General features: G+C 44.7%; 1 protein-coding gene across 8 annotated transcripts in view; it reads right to left on the bottom strand.

Moving 5' to 3' along the window:
* DEPDC5 (DEP domain containing 5, GATOR1 subcomplex subunit) overlaps positions 1 to 16148 on the bottom strand; it is a 42852-nt gene that overhangs the window by 7764 nt on the left and 18940 nt on the right. For 3 of the 8 annotated variants that reach the window (XR_011682007.1, XM_071445593.1, XM_071445588.1), the window contains exons 26-38: positions 14966 to 15149; positions 13100 to 13260; positions 12222 to 12339; positions 11905 to 12072; positions 10856 to 11075; positions 9447 to 9580; positions 8994 to 9102; positions 6184 to 6246; positions 4508 to 4653; positions 3686 to 3763; positions 3095 to 3227; positions 2165 to 2273; positions 1273 to 1497 (exon numbers count right to left, since the gene is read on the bottom strand). Coding sequence is in view for 7 of the 8 variants with exons in the window: in XM_071445593.1 (XP_071301694.1) it covers positions 1273 to 1497; positions 2165 to 2273; positions 3095 to 3227; positions 3686 to 3763; positions 4508 to 4653; positions 6184 to 6246; positions 8994 to 9102; positions 9447 to 9580; positions 10856 to 11075; positions 11905 to 12072; positions 12222 to 12339; positions 13100 to 13260; positions 14966 to 15149 (1848 nt within the window). In the remaining variant the exon portion in view is untranslated. Of the gene's footprint in view, positions 1 to 1272; positions 1498 to 2164; positions 2274 to 3094; positions 3228 to 3685; positions 3764 to 4507; positions 4654 to 6183; positions 6247 to 8993; positions 9103 to 9446; positions 9581 to 10855; positions 11076 to 11904; positions 12073 to 12221; positions 12340 to 13099; positions 13261 to 14965; positions 15154 to 16148 lie in introns of those variants that run through there. The other 5 variants (XM_071445590.1, XM_071445589.1, XM_071445591.1 and 2 more) reach the window with 5 other exon arrangements.

Raw genomic sequence — 16148 nt, 5'->3', positions numbered from 1 at the left:
AGGCCTGCTGAGCCTCAGGCTTCTCATGAACTCACAAGAGAACACAAACACAGGAATGTCAACTGGCTTTCTCAGGCTAAATAGTGAGTAAGAGATCAAACCATGAAGAGGATCTGGCCCCAGTGCCTCCAGCCTCCACAATACTTTCATGCCAGCCAGTTCAGGCTTCAGCTCTAGCCAGCCACGGAGCTAATGAGGCTGGACACCAGCCAAGGCAACAGATTTATCATGTGACAGGGAAAATAACCTGCATATGTTGACTTCAGAGAATTAACCATTAGTTCAGACTCCCTATCCTTAATGCTTTTGGGTTTCTGATGCTGTTCCTCTTCCAACAAGGCTCTCAGAAATACACAAGGATTACTGTGACTTCAGGTTTAAGAGATACTACACCTGCAGTAAGGCACTTCTCTTCAGAAGGTTAGATATACACAACAAGAGAAAATCAAAATTTTTCTTTTTATCCTTAATTGCTAGGCCTTTAACAGATGCATCTAAATAAACCTGAAGCTGCAGTTCCATAGCAATGATTTTTCTTTTAAACAAGGAAAGGAGAACAAAAGCAAGTGACTCAGGCTGGCCTGGAAATGTAACAAGAAGCTGACAAAGCAACAGGGTCAGTCACGCAGCCAGTGTGTTTCATGGGCTGTTAGAGCAGTCGGGGTTGCTCTCCACACCTCAGAGAACATCAGACACTACTGGGACCTTGCCCAGCAGCAAGATCTTCCTACTGCTTCCATACCACAGGGATCATCTGCAGCTGGGCTTCACAGACTCATTAGTGCAAGGAGTCTGGTTCAGATTAGCTAGAAAGCCCCCAGCACATCACAGAGACTTCTAACACATCTGGACCTCCCTGTGGCTTTTGCCCCTAGGAAGCAATTAGATATGTAATTTTAAGAACAGTTTGGTTGCTTTGCCGTTCTCACAACTTATCCCTCCATCCTCCTTACAGGTTGTGAACAGTCTCTGTGGATTTGCAAGGAGACAAAGTATCTTCCTCCCTGAATTTTAGAGGTTCAGGAAGAAGGAGTGCTTTAAGAAATACTTCAGAGTACTGGAACACAATAAAAAGTAAAAGTTTCCTGCCCAGCCAGTGAAACACACCTCAAGCATATGAGAGCGAGTCCACATGCAAGACACTGTAAGGCCAGCATGAAATTTGCAGCTTGATTGCTGGTCCACGTGAGATCATCCCCTTGGCTGGCTGCTCTTCCCCTTTCAAACTATCCCCATGAACTTCCCCAGCTGTCACCTGTGCTGTGCATCTACCTAAGAGTGCAGCTGCCTGGCTCCGTCCTCCGAAACTGCGGCTAAAGGAACTGTGCCTACTTGCATAGGAGGCGGGGCGGCTGGGCAGCCAGGGCAGCAGGAACGCCGGGATCTCCGAGTGCAGCAGCTCTTCTGCCACAAAGGCCACCTCAAACCATTTCCTCTGGAAGGCTGAGAAGTCATCCATGGCAGCTGTGTGCCACATGGCAGGCTGCTGCAGCCCCACTGCACAAGGGGAAGGGAAGTCGGTTAGAAACAAGTGTGTCACGGACATGTTTTATGAAAAATCTTTTTGCTAGGAGTTTTTTCTCCTGAGAAGCTGAGAGGCCTCAGAAATGAAATGTAAACAATAATTATCTGCTGCTGTGGAATGCAATAGGTGCATCTTTGATTGGTCTCATGCAGCTGTTTTTAATTAATGGCCAATCACAGTCCAGCTGTCTCAGACTCTCTGGGCAGTCACAAGATTTTATTGTCATTCCTTTCTTTCTTTTCTGATGAAAACCTTTCCTCTATTCTTTTACTATAGTTCTAATATATAATTTTCTTTTAATATAACATATATCATAAAATAATAAACCAGGATTCTGAAACATGGAGTCAAGATTCTCATCTCTTCCCTCATCCTGGAACCCCTGTGAACACCACCACACAAGTGGACAAGGCTCAGACAGAAAAGTAGCTCTTGATAAAAAAGAGGCAGGATAAAAATTATGTTTTCTGCTATTCTTTTTTTTCCTTAACTAAAAAGGCCAAATTTCTCAGACTCTTGACATCAGTGGTTTTGGTAGCTCCCAAAATGCATTCCTGCTGCAGCACCCCTAAGAATCAAGAACAGCCCAGTGATTATGCAAAGGGATAGTGAGCAAAGTCTTGTAATAACAATGCTGACCTCGGTCTGGTTCTTTGTCCACAACAATCTTGTAAAAATAAAAGCCATAAATAAAGGTTCGTAAAGCTTCTCCAGATGCATGGACAATAAGCTGCTCTTCTAACATTTTCTGAACAAGAAAAAGAAAGAACAGAGCCAACATGATAAAGAAATCACTCTTCCAATTACATAAAAAGGTTGCTAGAGAACATTAGGAAGTAATTTTCTTTTCCTTGGCATCTTTTTGTCCAGATATGTGCCTAACAAGAATTACCTGCAAAGTTATCTCTTCATATTCAATAAATGTAGGAATTTCTTATCTCCCTGAGAAATTACATTTGACCTTTCTACAGATGTCTGTCTCCATACCCTGCTCTGGTTTTCTAGATGGATTTATAGAAGGTAAGAGTTTGGAAACATTCTAAGTTCTCTGTTAATTGATATGGGATCTCAGCAGAGGAATGAACTCCAGAACATTTCCAACCTTCTGCCCCTGACACAGTTCAATACAGAAAAATCCCTTGATGAATACAAGCAGTGTTCCTGCATAAAGTGTGTCTGCTTCAGATCTGAAAGGTCATATGCTGGTTTTATTACAACTTTATTAACTAATTATCAGAAAGGAAAACCAAATCACAGCCCAGTGCCTCAATTCCAACACTGTGCAGAGCACCTGGTAAGTGCCAGCTAATTGGAGGTTATAAACAGAACCATCACCATATAAGTAGAAAAAACCATGTAGTACTAGTGAAGAATATTTTGCTGTTTTGTGATAGGAAATCCAAAAATGTCATCATCACCTCATATTCTATTGAGCACTGCTTGCAATGCTCATCCATAAGAGGATTTAAATAAGTAAGAGAAATGATTGCTATGCTTTGCTCTAAAACTTTACTTTCTTCCCAGAGCGAGGCATTTCTGGCCCTCCATGTGCTCCTGGAGTTTCCTTACCTGCATGATGTCAATGGCCATGGCCTGGGTGTGCACCCCTTCCACGTTATTCACCAGCCAGTGCACAACCTCTGCACTGATGAAGCAGTAGGGGGAGAGCCCCTTCTGTTCAGAGAGCAGCTGGATCCCTGTGCTGGAGCACAGCAAGTCACACGTGTCAACACTGATCAAGAGCTCTTTTAGGTAACAAAGACAAAAATCACTGCTGGGGGAAAGGACAAAAGGGAGAGGGAGGGTAGAATACAGGACAAGAAATGCCCAGTGCCCCTGGAGTGATGCCTCATTGGCTTTTGGCAACAAGATGAAGAGCTGCCATTGACAGCACTTGGGTGACTTACTGGGAATTCTTGATTTGACTTACTGGGAATTCTTGATTTGACAAGGTTCTGGGACTCTAATAATTGAAGTCTTAGTTCATATCTCAATTTCTATAAAATTCCTTATTAGAGTCTGGAACTGAATAACAAAAGGAAGTTTAAAACTCTTCAACAGCTGGCATGGGCTCTGCTTTGAATGACTCCACTTCTCATGTCCTCTTATTAAACATCTCATCACATGTTAAGCACATTTATATTTATATTAAAAACTTACGTGGGGTGTTTCATGGCTTCAAGAATCTCTACCAAAGTGGAGGAGGAAGTCAGAGCACTTGTTGAACACTGCTGAGAGCTGGGCAGTAAACAAAAGCACATTCAGAAATCAAGGAAACTGCTAGATTTGTTCCAATATGTACATTGAAGAAAATTGCTCTCTCTTCTCAACAGTGACTTTGCCACATTTATTTCCTTTTTCATCTCAAGCACAACTAAAAGCATCAGATGAGTATTTCCCCCCTGAGGTCACCAGGACATTGCTATATGGACCCAGTGCAATGTGTCACATCCAGCTGTACTCAGCAGCAATTGAGAGCAAACATTCTGAAGTTGGTTAATTTTTTTACTGTAAGATACAACCACAGGAAACAGGTGCTAATAAAGTTTATTTTCAACATTACTTCCTCCCTGGTGTCTTCCTTCCAGGTTAGAACCTCTTGGATTTCATCAACCAATTAGACCTGCAGCCCCCCTGCCCCTTGCCAAAACAGACAAGATGTCAATTCAAAGCCTGGTTTCCTACTAGCAGATTCCAGAAATGGAATTTCTTCATTTCTTGAAGAATGAAGCCCTTCTTGTGGGTGGAGAAATCAGGCCTTGTGTTCATTTAAGTCTGGAAAACTGGGTTGCAGGGCTTATTTTACTACCACTCTGTCTGCACGTGGAAATGCTGCAGTAAGGTCTTGTGACAAGTGCCTGCTCGTGCTGACAGGCACAGCACAGCCTGTTCCCAGGCTCTGCTTCAGTGCCCATTCCCTGACACCAGCAAGGGGCTGGAATTGAACAGCTCTGCAGTACAGCACTGCTGTGCCTCTCCTACCTGCCCTCTGCAGCAGCAGCTGTGCTGTATCCTGGCTCTGCAGCGTTCTGGGTGCTCCCCTGGCTGCTGCCCCTGTCAGGGACCTGCCCCATGGGTAGCAAGGTGCTGCCATCTGAGGATGCAGGAACTGACTGATCAATAGAGACCTGGGAGGAGCAAACACAGCAACATCTCTGTGAAATCCATCATGTAATCCTTTTCCCATCTTCTTCCCTCCCCACATCATCCGTGCCTCAGCCCAAGTTAGTCAACAACAAGCAATGCTCTAAGGAAGCACAGGCATATGCAGAAGGGATAAATACAGTCCTACTTTGTCATCACTACAGAGCTCCTGACAAACAACAAATTCAGACCCAAATAAAGATGAGGATCACCAACCCAGCAACAATTGCATTGAGAGAACTACTGGCAAACCAGCAACACCAGTTCCATTTTCAACCCAAGGGAATAACTGATTATAAGCACGCAACAGGACACTTGATCACTATGGGAAGGTAGTAAGCATTTAGCAAATACAGCTTCAAGTCTAACTCTCAAAAATATGCAAATGTATCACACGAATTCAAGTTTCATAATGCTCAAAAAAAACCCCAGCTCATCTCCCCTCCTTTCTCAGGGCAGTATGAGAAGGCTGCTTGACACCCACCCACACCTATGTCGCCAAGACAACAGGAACACTTTCCTCCCGCAGGAACACTCACACTATTCCAATGGTAGACTGAATAGTTCACAAAATTACCATAAAATCATTTCAGAAAGAGCATGAATGCTGAAGGATTCAGCTAAGTACAGGCTGTAATTGCCATCTGTCATTAACACGTATGGTTTAGTAAAGGCACATTATATAAAACTGGAGAGGTGGGGGAGAGAACACGAACGGCAGAGGAATTCGAACTCAAGCTGGTATAAACACGGGGGCTGCTCTGCTGTGATGAATCCACAGCACACACACAGCTCAAAATCACAAAGCTGGGAGCTTGACTTAGGTCTGACTGCCAAAAGTCCTTTATTTATGCCATTTCTCACACCCCAAAAATCTCTAATGGCAGATGTCCCTTTTTGGGCAGCCAAAACCAGCAGATGCTCCAGGGTCAACTCTTCAGTGCCCACAGCCAGCAAAGGCCTTTCTCCCTCCTCAGGGCTCACTTCAAGCAGCAGCATTTCCCATGGCCACACTGTGTTACTGCTAATTCCTAACTGGTGTTAACTGGACAAACGACTTCAGCCTCAAGGACTCTTTTAAACCAAGATGATACTATCTATTTTCAGCCTCAGTTGTTCAGGAATCCAAGGAGACAATTTGACTTGGATATCTCCAGAGTCACCTGTCAAACACGACAGAAGAAATTTAGCCAAGAACCAGACAAGTGAGCTGTTGCCATTTTGTTCAGTGAGGGAAGATGGAAAACAAGCACTTACTGGAAATCAAAAAGAGCAGCTTTAATAGTTGACAAGACAGTACTGCAAAGGACATGGCACATGAACATCCAAAACACAGCACAAACATTGAATGGTGGGGAAAAATGCTTGCATCTGCCACTTTGTTCTGCCAGTGCTGTACACCTCACTCAATGGAAAACCAACACAGGCTCCCAGCGTGTTCAGCTCAGGACACAAATGCTGTCCATCACCTCAATCCAAAAGCCAGAGATGACAACAACCCATTCCAAACTGACCTGGGAGTAGAAGGTTGAAGCTGTGCGTGGGCTGCGAACAAAGTCCATAAAGAAGGCCCCATCCTGAAGGCATCAGAGGAAGTAGGCCCATTAATGGCAACAGCAACAGGAACAAGGAGTTCAAGAAAAGCAAATAAAAGGTTGTGCAAGTATGAAATGACCACAGAGAGAAAGTATGAGGAGAATGCAAATCCCAGACCCAGAAGGTCATTGCAGCAGAATGCACAGCATCAGGAATTACTCACACACACATCTTTACTTTCTCTCTCTGTAACGAGACATTGCTTTTCCTTGGCACAGATGCATTCCCAAAATTTTTAAACCCACACTGATCAGAAGCCAATTGAAACTGCAGCCTTCCCTCCATACTTCAAAGGAGAAAGTCTTGAGCTCTGAAGTATGGGGGCTTCCATCCCAAATACAAAACTGAAATACAGAAACCACAGGTGTAATGACAAATATCCAAAGAAGGACAGGTTGTTTTTTTTTTCTAATCTGGTAGACATTCAAATGATAAAGAGGGAAAGGCAAAGGAGCTCTTTTCAGGAAGCATCCTCTTCCTCTTACATACAAGTCTGGTATGGTGCAAAGGAAAGGGAAGAAAAACTCATCACAAAGACCCTTCCAACACTGTGTTTAATACTTCATGCAAAATTAAACAGACACTGCCTGTGCTATGCTCCTGCCTACTGCCAACCCCAGTGAATTTATCCCCAGCTGCTATTCAAAGATGTGTCACGACTCTCTTATCACACAAGACAATGTAGTGGAACTCATCTAGATTTTCATTCCCTATTTGCAATTCTTTATTCTGTTCCCTTGGCAAAATATTTTTGTCTAGCCTGCAGTTAAGATGATGCTTACCTTGGTACATACATATAAAACAGTTTCTGGGAAGAATCAATGCCAGGGTTACCTGACTGGCAACTTACACTGTGCAGAGCCAAGTGCCCTGGATCCATAAGGGCAAAGACTTCCCAAACACATCAAGTGGGTTAAACCTCACTGGGTTAAATCGAGTAGGTGAGCTCACTGGGTTAAAACCACAGTGTTGTCCAGTGACTTGTCAATTCTACTCTGAATCCAAGTGATGCAAAGCCAGTGGCTCAGTTTTCATCTGGAATAACTCAAGCACTGAAGGGCATCCTTGAAAAGCACTTGCTCCCTTGGCTGCTGGCAGAGCTCACAGCTGTGATAATTTGTCACTTCTCTGGCTGCAAATGTGTGGAAAGGCAGAGCTCCCTGTGCTGAGGAGCCCTGCAGGGGCTGTGACACGAGGCACACACTGGCTGCTGTTCCCCAGTGAGTTCAATGCTGCCTGCCCACTGGCATCTTTCCAACAGGCATAAGCCATCAATTAGGAGATTGCAATTGCTTATCTCCCAGTCCCTGTGTGTAAATATTTACAGGAGTGTTTACTGCTGCAGCATGAAAGGCCTTCAATTGATAACACACTCTTCCAGAGTCTCCAGTCAGCCTTCCAGAGAGGCTTTTGAACATTACTTTTAACAATGGCATTTTCTGGTAGCACAAAATCTGCTGGTTTGGTCCCAGCACACTCCTGGTGCCACTGCTAGGGAAGCCCACTTGGCCTCTTTCCCCCTCTGCCACACACAACTGGACAGAACATTCTTCTCTTCTCTCCTGTTTCTCACATGCAATTTTCACCAGTTTTACTGGTGGAGAGGGACATTTAAGATTTCTGTATTTAAAGAGAAAAGCTGATTTTTCAAAATGGTAGAAGAGAAGCATGCAAAGCCTGAATTATGATGTGGAAGTTTGTACACACACCTCAGGTCAGTTTGAGCACCTGCTGTTTCCAGGCCTAGCACATCCTGCTCCAGACTCATCTGTGCTCTCCAAACCCTGATACCACAAATCAGTGTCTAGTACTAAGATGATCACAGTTGCTCTATCACTTCAACTTTCAATATCTAGGTCTCCAGGATAACACAATACTTGTTCCTGGTGGGGGCACAAAACAGTGGATGTAGAAACATTAGATGCTTAGAGAAAAATGCTGAAACAAGTGTTGATAGTGGTGAATCTGAGAACTTTTTCTTTGCAATATTTGAACTGTTGAACCCAAAGATAGGTCACATTTAGATCCTCTACCTTTATTCAGTTCCTTGTTACTTTATTTGAAAGACCTTCATGTCAGAACACAGAAAAATAATCAAATATTTCTGGTTGGACTTGGAGGCAGAGTTCCTGCTCTCCTGGGTGTCACAGGACAGTTGACAAAAAGGCTGAGGAATAGCACAGTCTTTTCTTTAAGTGCCTCAAGAGAGCTCCAGGAAGATCACTTTCTCCAGCCTGGAGTCCAGCCAGTGAAGGAATGACATCTAAACCACTTCTCAGGAACACACCCCCTCCTCTAAACAGAGGCAAGAGACTCAAGTTCCTGCTGTTAAAATCCCACTCAGTGTTCACACTGTCACAAGCTAGAGGTGGATTTTGCTCTCCAAGACAGCCTGCACACAGATGCACACAGCTCTGCACTGCTACACCCAGCAGCCAAGCCATGACTGACATGAAATGTGCTACCAGCAAAGGAAATGCACTAATTAGCAAACAGCACTTAGATCAGCAAAATGCTGAGACAGCATCCCAGGGATTCCACACCATTGTCACTCTTAGGGAACTGAATTCCTCTGCCCTTGCACACAAAGGCCAGCACAGGAGCAGCCCTTGCTGAATTAGAGTAAAATGTGGTATGATGTAGCCAAGTGCTCAGAGAAATAATCTTTGGTTATTTGATGGATTCTTGTGTAGAAAGAGCAGCTAAAGAAAGCCCAGGCAGTCCTTACCTTGCGAGGGCTGTCCATATAGGTGGGTGTGATAGCAATGCTCCCACTCTCTGAAGGCTGGCCAGAGCTCTTCCCAGAAAGCATGGCTGCCTGCTGCTCCCCCAGGGTCCTACAAGAAAAGGAATACAGAGTTTATTCAAACAGACTTTGTGTCAGCTTCCCCCCAAAGGCAACTGTTGCAGAGGGCTACTGCTGTATTTTCAGATATTTGCTTTCCCACACACTGAGGCACAGATCCAACATTCCAAAAGTACCTTTTACCCCCACAAACAACATGGACCCTTGCACTCAGTTTTATTATGCATGTGTAATACTAATATAGCATAAAAAATATTAATCTCTTATGTATTTAACACAACATGAGGCAAGGTTCCCCAAATGAGCTTTAGCCAGCCCAGGTGCAATATGCAGGAAGGATGTTCTTGGCTCTTCACACAACCTGTAGAGACTCACTTCTGACTGGCTTCCATCTGCAGCAGAGCTGAGAGTGCTGAGGTTCCTTTTTTCCCAATGGGAGGTCCAGACTGCTCCAGGGAGTGAGTGGGAATTGGACCAGCAATCTGCAAGCCTTTCATGGCAGACCCTTTCTAACAAAGAAAAATGGAAGCACAGACTTAGTCAAGCTAGGCTTAACTAGTAAGCAAGAGCACAACACCTCATGTCAGCAGGGCTTTATTAAGCACATTTTAAAAAAGGAGTTCAAACCACTGGTACACAAGAAGGGGAACAGCCTAGTGTCTTTTGTGGATGTAATTCTGAAAATAAAATGCCAGTTATTCTATGGAAAAGGTGAATTTGCTTCAAAATGACCCCATTTGCTGTGAGAACAAGAACAGGATTGAATACACACTAGCCAGTTTCTCTTCAGCCTCTTGAAACTACTGTTTACCCAAAAATTCACTCGCATACTTCTCTTTTCCCAATCCTTCTCCTGAATCTGCAGCACAGAACCAATCCAGGTTACCCCAGAAGTGCCCAGCTTCACTACCTCAGCCCCCTCTGGATGAACTGTCTGCATCACAAGGCAGAGTGGTGCAGCCAGGCTAAGCCCACCTGCAGCACAAAGCAGAGCACACCTGCAAAGAGGAGGCATCAGGGTAACAAAAGACTGGCCATGGTATAAAACACAGCAGTGGCAGGACAAGATGGTGCAGAAGAGCCTGGCTTGTCCCTGAGCAAGAACTGCCCTGAGCCTGGATGCAGTCACAGCAGCACAGGATGCTCATCCCAGGGACATTTCCTCAAGCTGTTGAAGGAAACAGCTCTGTTTCCTCTCCCAAAACATCACTTCTGTGAGGCAAAACAAGCACTTAATTAAGCCCTACTGTCTGAAAGCTGACACAGCACAGGGCTCAGCAGTGTCCTTTGGGGATGGATGACACGATGACAGGGACAGGGGCACCGTGCCCCACCTGCCCGGGGTGCACTCGGCTGTAGCCATGACATTTTCTGAAAAATCCTTTCCTTAGGATTTTTTTCTCCTGAGAAGCTGAGAGGCCTCAGGAACAAAATGTAACCAATGGTTATCTGCTGCTGTGGAATGCAACAGGTGCATCTGGGATTGGTCTCGTGTGGTTGTTTCTAATTAATGGCCAATCACAGTCCAGAGTCAGTCACAAGCCTTTGTTATTCATTCCTATTCTATTCTCAGCTAGCCTTCTGATGAAATCCTTTCTTCTATTCTTTTAGTATAGTTTTAATATAACATATATCATAAAATAATAAACCAAGCCTTCTGAAACATGGAGTCAGACCCTCATCTCTTCCCTCATCCTAGACCCCTGCAAACACGGTCACACCCGTGTCTCTCTGCTAACGCCTCCTCAGCGGCCCAGGGCACACCCAGCCCCAGCGGGACTCACTCGGATCATTCGATCGGAGCGGTGGCGGCGGCGGATGCGGTTCAAGCCCTCCACGAAGCGGATGAAGCCATCGAGGAGCTGCCACTCCTCCTCGTCCGAGCGGGGCTTGTCCCCGTACACGTCGCAGTGCGCCTCCCCCTCCATGATGCGCTTGGTGGCGCTGATGCAGGCGGGCAGCAGCAGGAACCGCGTCCTCCAGAACTTCAGCGACTCGATCAGGCTGCGGCAATGTGGAAGGCAGGACAGAGGTCAGCGCTTTCCTGGGAAGGGTTTTCCAGAATCTAAAGTGTAAATCTTTATACCTGCTGCACTTTTCAGCGACCACCCTCGCTGCTGTCCCTGACACAGAACGAGCACACGTGCAAAGGAATGGTCAGAATCTGAATATCACTGGCAACAAGGCTATCCTCAGAGTAATTGTCACACAGAGATATGCTTTCCTTTCTGTAAAAGATAGGCCCCAAAAGCTTTTTCTCTAAAAATATGCAAGCAAAAAGGAATTTTCAAGGTGCACATTAGCGTAGGAGGTATTTTGACTGAGAGCTGAAAAGAAAAGATGATAAAGACTGGTTGTGTGGAGAGAAGGTATCAAAAAAGCTATTGATACTAGTGGAGATATTGCACATTTCTGGTAAGCACTTGCTCCACAGCTTAGGAGTAGGATTGCATGTCAAGCCCAGCACTCAAGCAAACCTGCAACAGCTTCAAAATGAATGGAAGTTTTGAGTCAGATCAGTAAGAAGCCAAGAAAAGCATCTGTGTGGTACAAAATGCTATGTTATTTCTTTGCATTTCTAGCAGAGGAAAAAAGAAGTTCATGCTGAATTTTGAGATCAAGAGTCTGTATCAAAGGTCAGATTAAGCAGCAGCAACACAGAGCAAGGTTCCCACAAGGCAACAGCTGCTGGAAGCTGACAGTGAAAGCAGGCCAGATATTCTCCCTGGAGTACTGAGCATTCGTGGGTTGAACTTGATGATGAAATTTTAGGTCAAAAAGAAAAAGAGGCAATTAGGACACAGAACAGTCTGGATGGAAAAGAAGCTCTCACCTGAAATCCTCTGAGCCAGCAGAGCAGATATACTGATCCAAGTAATTCCACTTGTACTCTTCTAGTCTCTCATGGGAAAATTCCACCCAGCAAGAGACAAATTCAGAGTCAGAGTGTGAGGGGCACAAGCTGTAGGTGTAGTTTATCTGAGCAGATTCATATGGATACCTAAAAGATCAAACACAAGCATTAATCTCAGTATTATTGATACTGATGCTTCTCTTTCTTCTCCTAAAAAGAAAGGTGTTCTTTCAAGCAAGCCCAGAAGAATGTTCACCAGAACACTGACAGCAAACTGCTCAAGCAGAGATACTCACTTAGGCAGGTACCGAGTCACAGTAATGATTTTGTCTTTTAAGGTGACTTTGTGGAAAGTCCGGCCCATGCTCAGCCAGTACTGATCCTCTTCCTCAGGTCTATTTCTTGACACAAGACCTGGTTGTAAAAAGCAAAACCCTTTCAGCTTACTGCAGTGTCATGGATGTATTTTCTGAAAAATCTTTTGCTAAGATCTTTTCTCCTGAGAAGCTGAGAGGCCTCAGAAATGAAATGTAAACAATAATTATCTGCTGCTGTGGAATGCAACAGGTGCATCTGGGATTGGTCTCATTTGGTTGGTTTCAATTAATGGCCAATCACAGTCCAGCTGTCTCAGACTCTCTAGTCAGTCACAAGATTTTATCATCATTCCTTTCTATTCCTTTCAAGTCTACTGATCAAATCCTTTCTTCTATTCTTTTAGTATAGTTTTAATATATAATTTTTTAAAATATAATATATATCATAAAATAATAAATCAGCTTTCTGAAACATGGAGTCAAGATTCTCATCTCTTCCCTCATTCCTGGGACCCCTGTGAACACCATCACACTGCAGTACTCAGAACTTTAACAACAAACTGTGCCTGTAGGAAGAGAATCCAGAGCTGGAGTCCAGAAGTGAGCTTCTGATCTCAGCACAAGCTAAACCCCAGCTTTCAGGCCACATTTTTAGGGAGCAACCTTTGCTCTTAGAGTTAAGATGTGCTGATATCATGAGCAAAGAAGAGCATTTGGGATTCCTACACCCCCATTCAGAACTTCCCTGGGAAGAACCACCAAAGAACAGCCAACACAGCATGCTGAGCAATTGGTGGATGTGCTAACTGCAGGTGACTGGGGCTGGCAGAAGAGCAAAGCCTGGCCAGGTCACTCACCTCTGCTGTACAGGGGGCTGCTGCTGAGCGGGGGCGGCACGGCCGGGGCCGGCTTCTGCGGCTTGGACTGCACAATGATCTGATAGCCCTGCATGAGGCGCTGACAAATGAACTCCTCAAACACCTGCTGGGCTGTCATCTGCACTCCTTCCTCATCCCTCCTGGACACAAAGGTTAAGCAGAGCAGGATAAGGAAGCTGACCACACACCTATTCTTAGCTCTGCTCTGGAGCCCTGTGCCTGGGAACACCTGCCTGTGGGAGCAGGAGGGAAAGGGGCACCTTTGACACAGGGTGATGAGCTCTCTGGCAGTGTTTACTGCTGCCTTTGAAAGCACTTTGGCAACCAATAACAAATTTGCCTACAGCAGTTGTGGAACAATAAATTCCCCAAAGATGACTTTTCCAGCACTTTGCAGGCAGCCTCAGGGCAGTTTGTACATGTTCAGGAGAGCTCAGGATGCCAGTGGGCAGCAATGCTCCAGCCTCTCCCACAGCGGGAAGTGGAGAGCAGGGAGGGGTTAGAGAACACATTCATCTTAGTGCACCTCCTGCTCTGAACTCTGCCTTCCTACTGACATTTCCTTCAGGTGTTTCTTCATTAATCCTATTACTTCCTATGCATTTCAACCACCCTGATTAATACTTTTGTTTTGCTCCCATAAAGCAGCAACAAGGCAGGTCTTTTGATGTCTTACAAGTTATGAAAAGACTGAAAAAAATTTAAGATAATGAGACTGCTTCAGTAAAAACCAAACTAACCCTATTAAAGAATAGTTACCAGAGACCTCTGACACAAGCAGAGAAGTTCTATTTGTCCAACTAATTCTGTTTTCCAACAAGATTCTTTAAACTAAATATCTTTTAGAGGGAGGATAAGCATCTTAAATACTGTGTCCACATGTATTTGCTCATTTAGTGTTTCCAAAACACTTGCTAGAAAGTAGATTAACAGAGATGATAGCTTGAATATTTTGATCAAAACACAACAGAAAAGAGACAAAAATTTGCATCCAAACAATTTCTAACATCAAATCTATGGAGCACACCATACTGTCAGGTGGGAACATCAGAAAAGGTCCAAAGATATCACTGGAAAAAAATAATAAAAATGTAAGTATTCTGCTGCTCTGTTAGCAATCCATCATTCACTTGTGTTCCAGACTGCAAGGCAAGGTGTATTCTATTACCATCTGTATGGCAGTTGTCTTTTGTCAAGTGGGCAGTTTTCCTTATCATTCCTCCCTTGGGAGGGGACATCTGCTGATAAGAGGCCATTGAATGTCACTGCATGGCTGATAAGAACTACAGCATCACATTGGGAGATGTGAGCCCAGAGGGAGGAGCCAAGCATTCCTGCCTGGATATAATCTGGAGATTCTGGAACACCAGCATGGCTTCTCCACTGGATTTCTCAGAGGAACAGCAGCTGCCTCTTCCACTGGATCTTCAGAGGCAGAGACTGCACCTTTCTCCAGGATCCCTGCTCCAGCAGAGCCAGCCCTGACACTGCAGGAGGGCTGAGCCACAATTCCAATGGGACTGCTGCCAACAGCCTGACCCACAGGCTGTCAGGTTGTGACTGCCAGTGTTGTTTTCATTTACTGCATTGTTTATTTTACCCTTTTATTTTCTCCCCTATTAAAGAACTGTTATTTCCTGCTCCCATAATTTTTGTTGCCTGAGAGTCCCTGAATTTAAAATTTACAGCAATTTGGAGAGGTGGGGAGGGTTACATTCTCCATGTCAGGGCAGGCTCCTGCCTTCCTTAGCAGGCACCAGTCTTTCCAAACCAAGACAAGCTGGTGATCCTCTTCCACCATCTGCTCCTTAAGCACAGGACTGTAAGAGGAGGTGCTGGCCAAACCTGTCCATGTCAGCCTCGGGCAGCAGGTCGTAGCAGCCCTCGGTGTAGTCGTTCTGCAGGCTCTGGCGGTCGGGGAAGTAATCGGTGGTGAGGGGCAGGCAGGCAGGGGTGGTCAGGGACTTCCAGTCCACTCCAACTGTACAACAGAAGCCTGGCACTATGGGGGGAGCAGACAGCGTCAGAACTGCCTCGTTGTGTCATGGGGCAACACAAGGGGGACACGTGGGGTCACCCGTGCAGAAACAGGGTGCAGAGCAGGATGAAAGGAGTGCACGAAGAGGAGAGTTTAGAAGAATGAGAGATGAAAAACAGTTGGCATAAAGTCAACAGGGACAAAAAGGGGTGTGGAATGGGAAGGGAAAAAGAAAATAGGATGGGAAGAAGGGAGGGAGAGAAAGAGACAGAGTTTGTTAAACAATGCAGTGCACATGCTGATTCCATCCCATCATGCAAAAGGCATTCCAAGTTAATACATTTAATTTCCTCTTGATTGAAAGCTAGAGCTGACATAGCCACTGCTCTCCCAAAATTACAGCAAGTCAGGTGCAGTTACTGATTATTAATAAACAGATCAACATTCCAAGTCTGAACAAGAAAATCAGACCAGTTTTGCATCCTAGACAACTGCAGAAGGAGCTGGAGAGGAGGAGAGAAAGAATGACAGACCAGCCTCTTTCTGGAATAGCACAACAGCAGAAAAGGGAGTATTTCCACAGTTATAAAAACAGAAGATATATCCAGAGGGGTGGGAAGACCAGAAAAATAGTAACTTGGGAAGCAATCTTTTCCCACACCCTTTCCTAGAGTTATGCTGCAGTTTTGAGATTACAGGGATGTAAAACTAGACATTAAAAAGGAAAAGCTAACTAGATTATACCAAATCATCAGCTCATTACATTCTGACCACTCACACTACTGCATTACATTCTGACCCAATTCAAACAATCTGTATCACCTACTGATGCTTAACTTCTTGTCATAAAGCTCCTACAGACAGAAATTTATTTTAGTATAAAACTGTTAACACCAACGGCAGGAACACTGCACAAAAAAGTAATATATGACAGACTGCTACACAGAAAATGCTTTCTTAAGCAGTGACACACTTGTTCTCTAGGAAGTGAAGGCAGATATTTCTCAGTAAATGGTACCAAATTCAGAAACCGACTGTACTAATTCTACT

Source organism: Agelaius tricolor, unplaced genomic scaffold (assembly GCF_023055355.1).
Source record: "Agelaius tricolor isolate 1412-34295 unplaced genomic scaffold, bAgeTri1.0.p SCAF_20, whole genome shotgun sequence".
NCBI lineage: Eukaryota > Metazoa > Chordata > Aves > Passeriformes > Icteridae > Agelaius > Agelaius tricolor.
The sequence above is the reverse complement of the archived record's forward strand: the minus strand, read 5'-3'. Positions and strand labels throughout refer to the sequence as shown.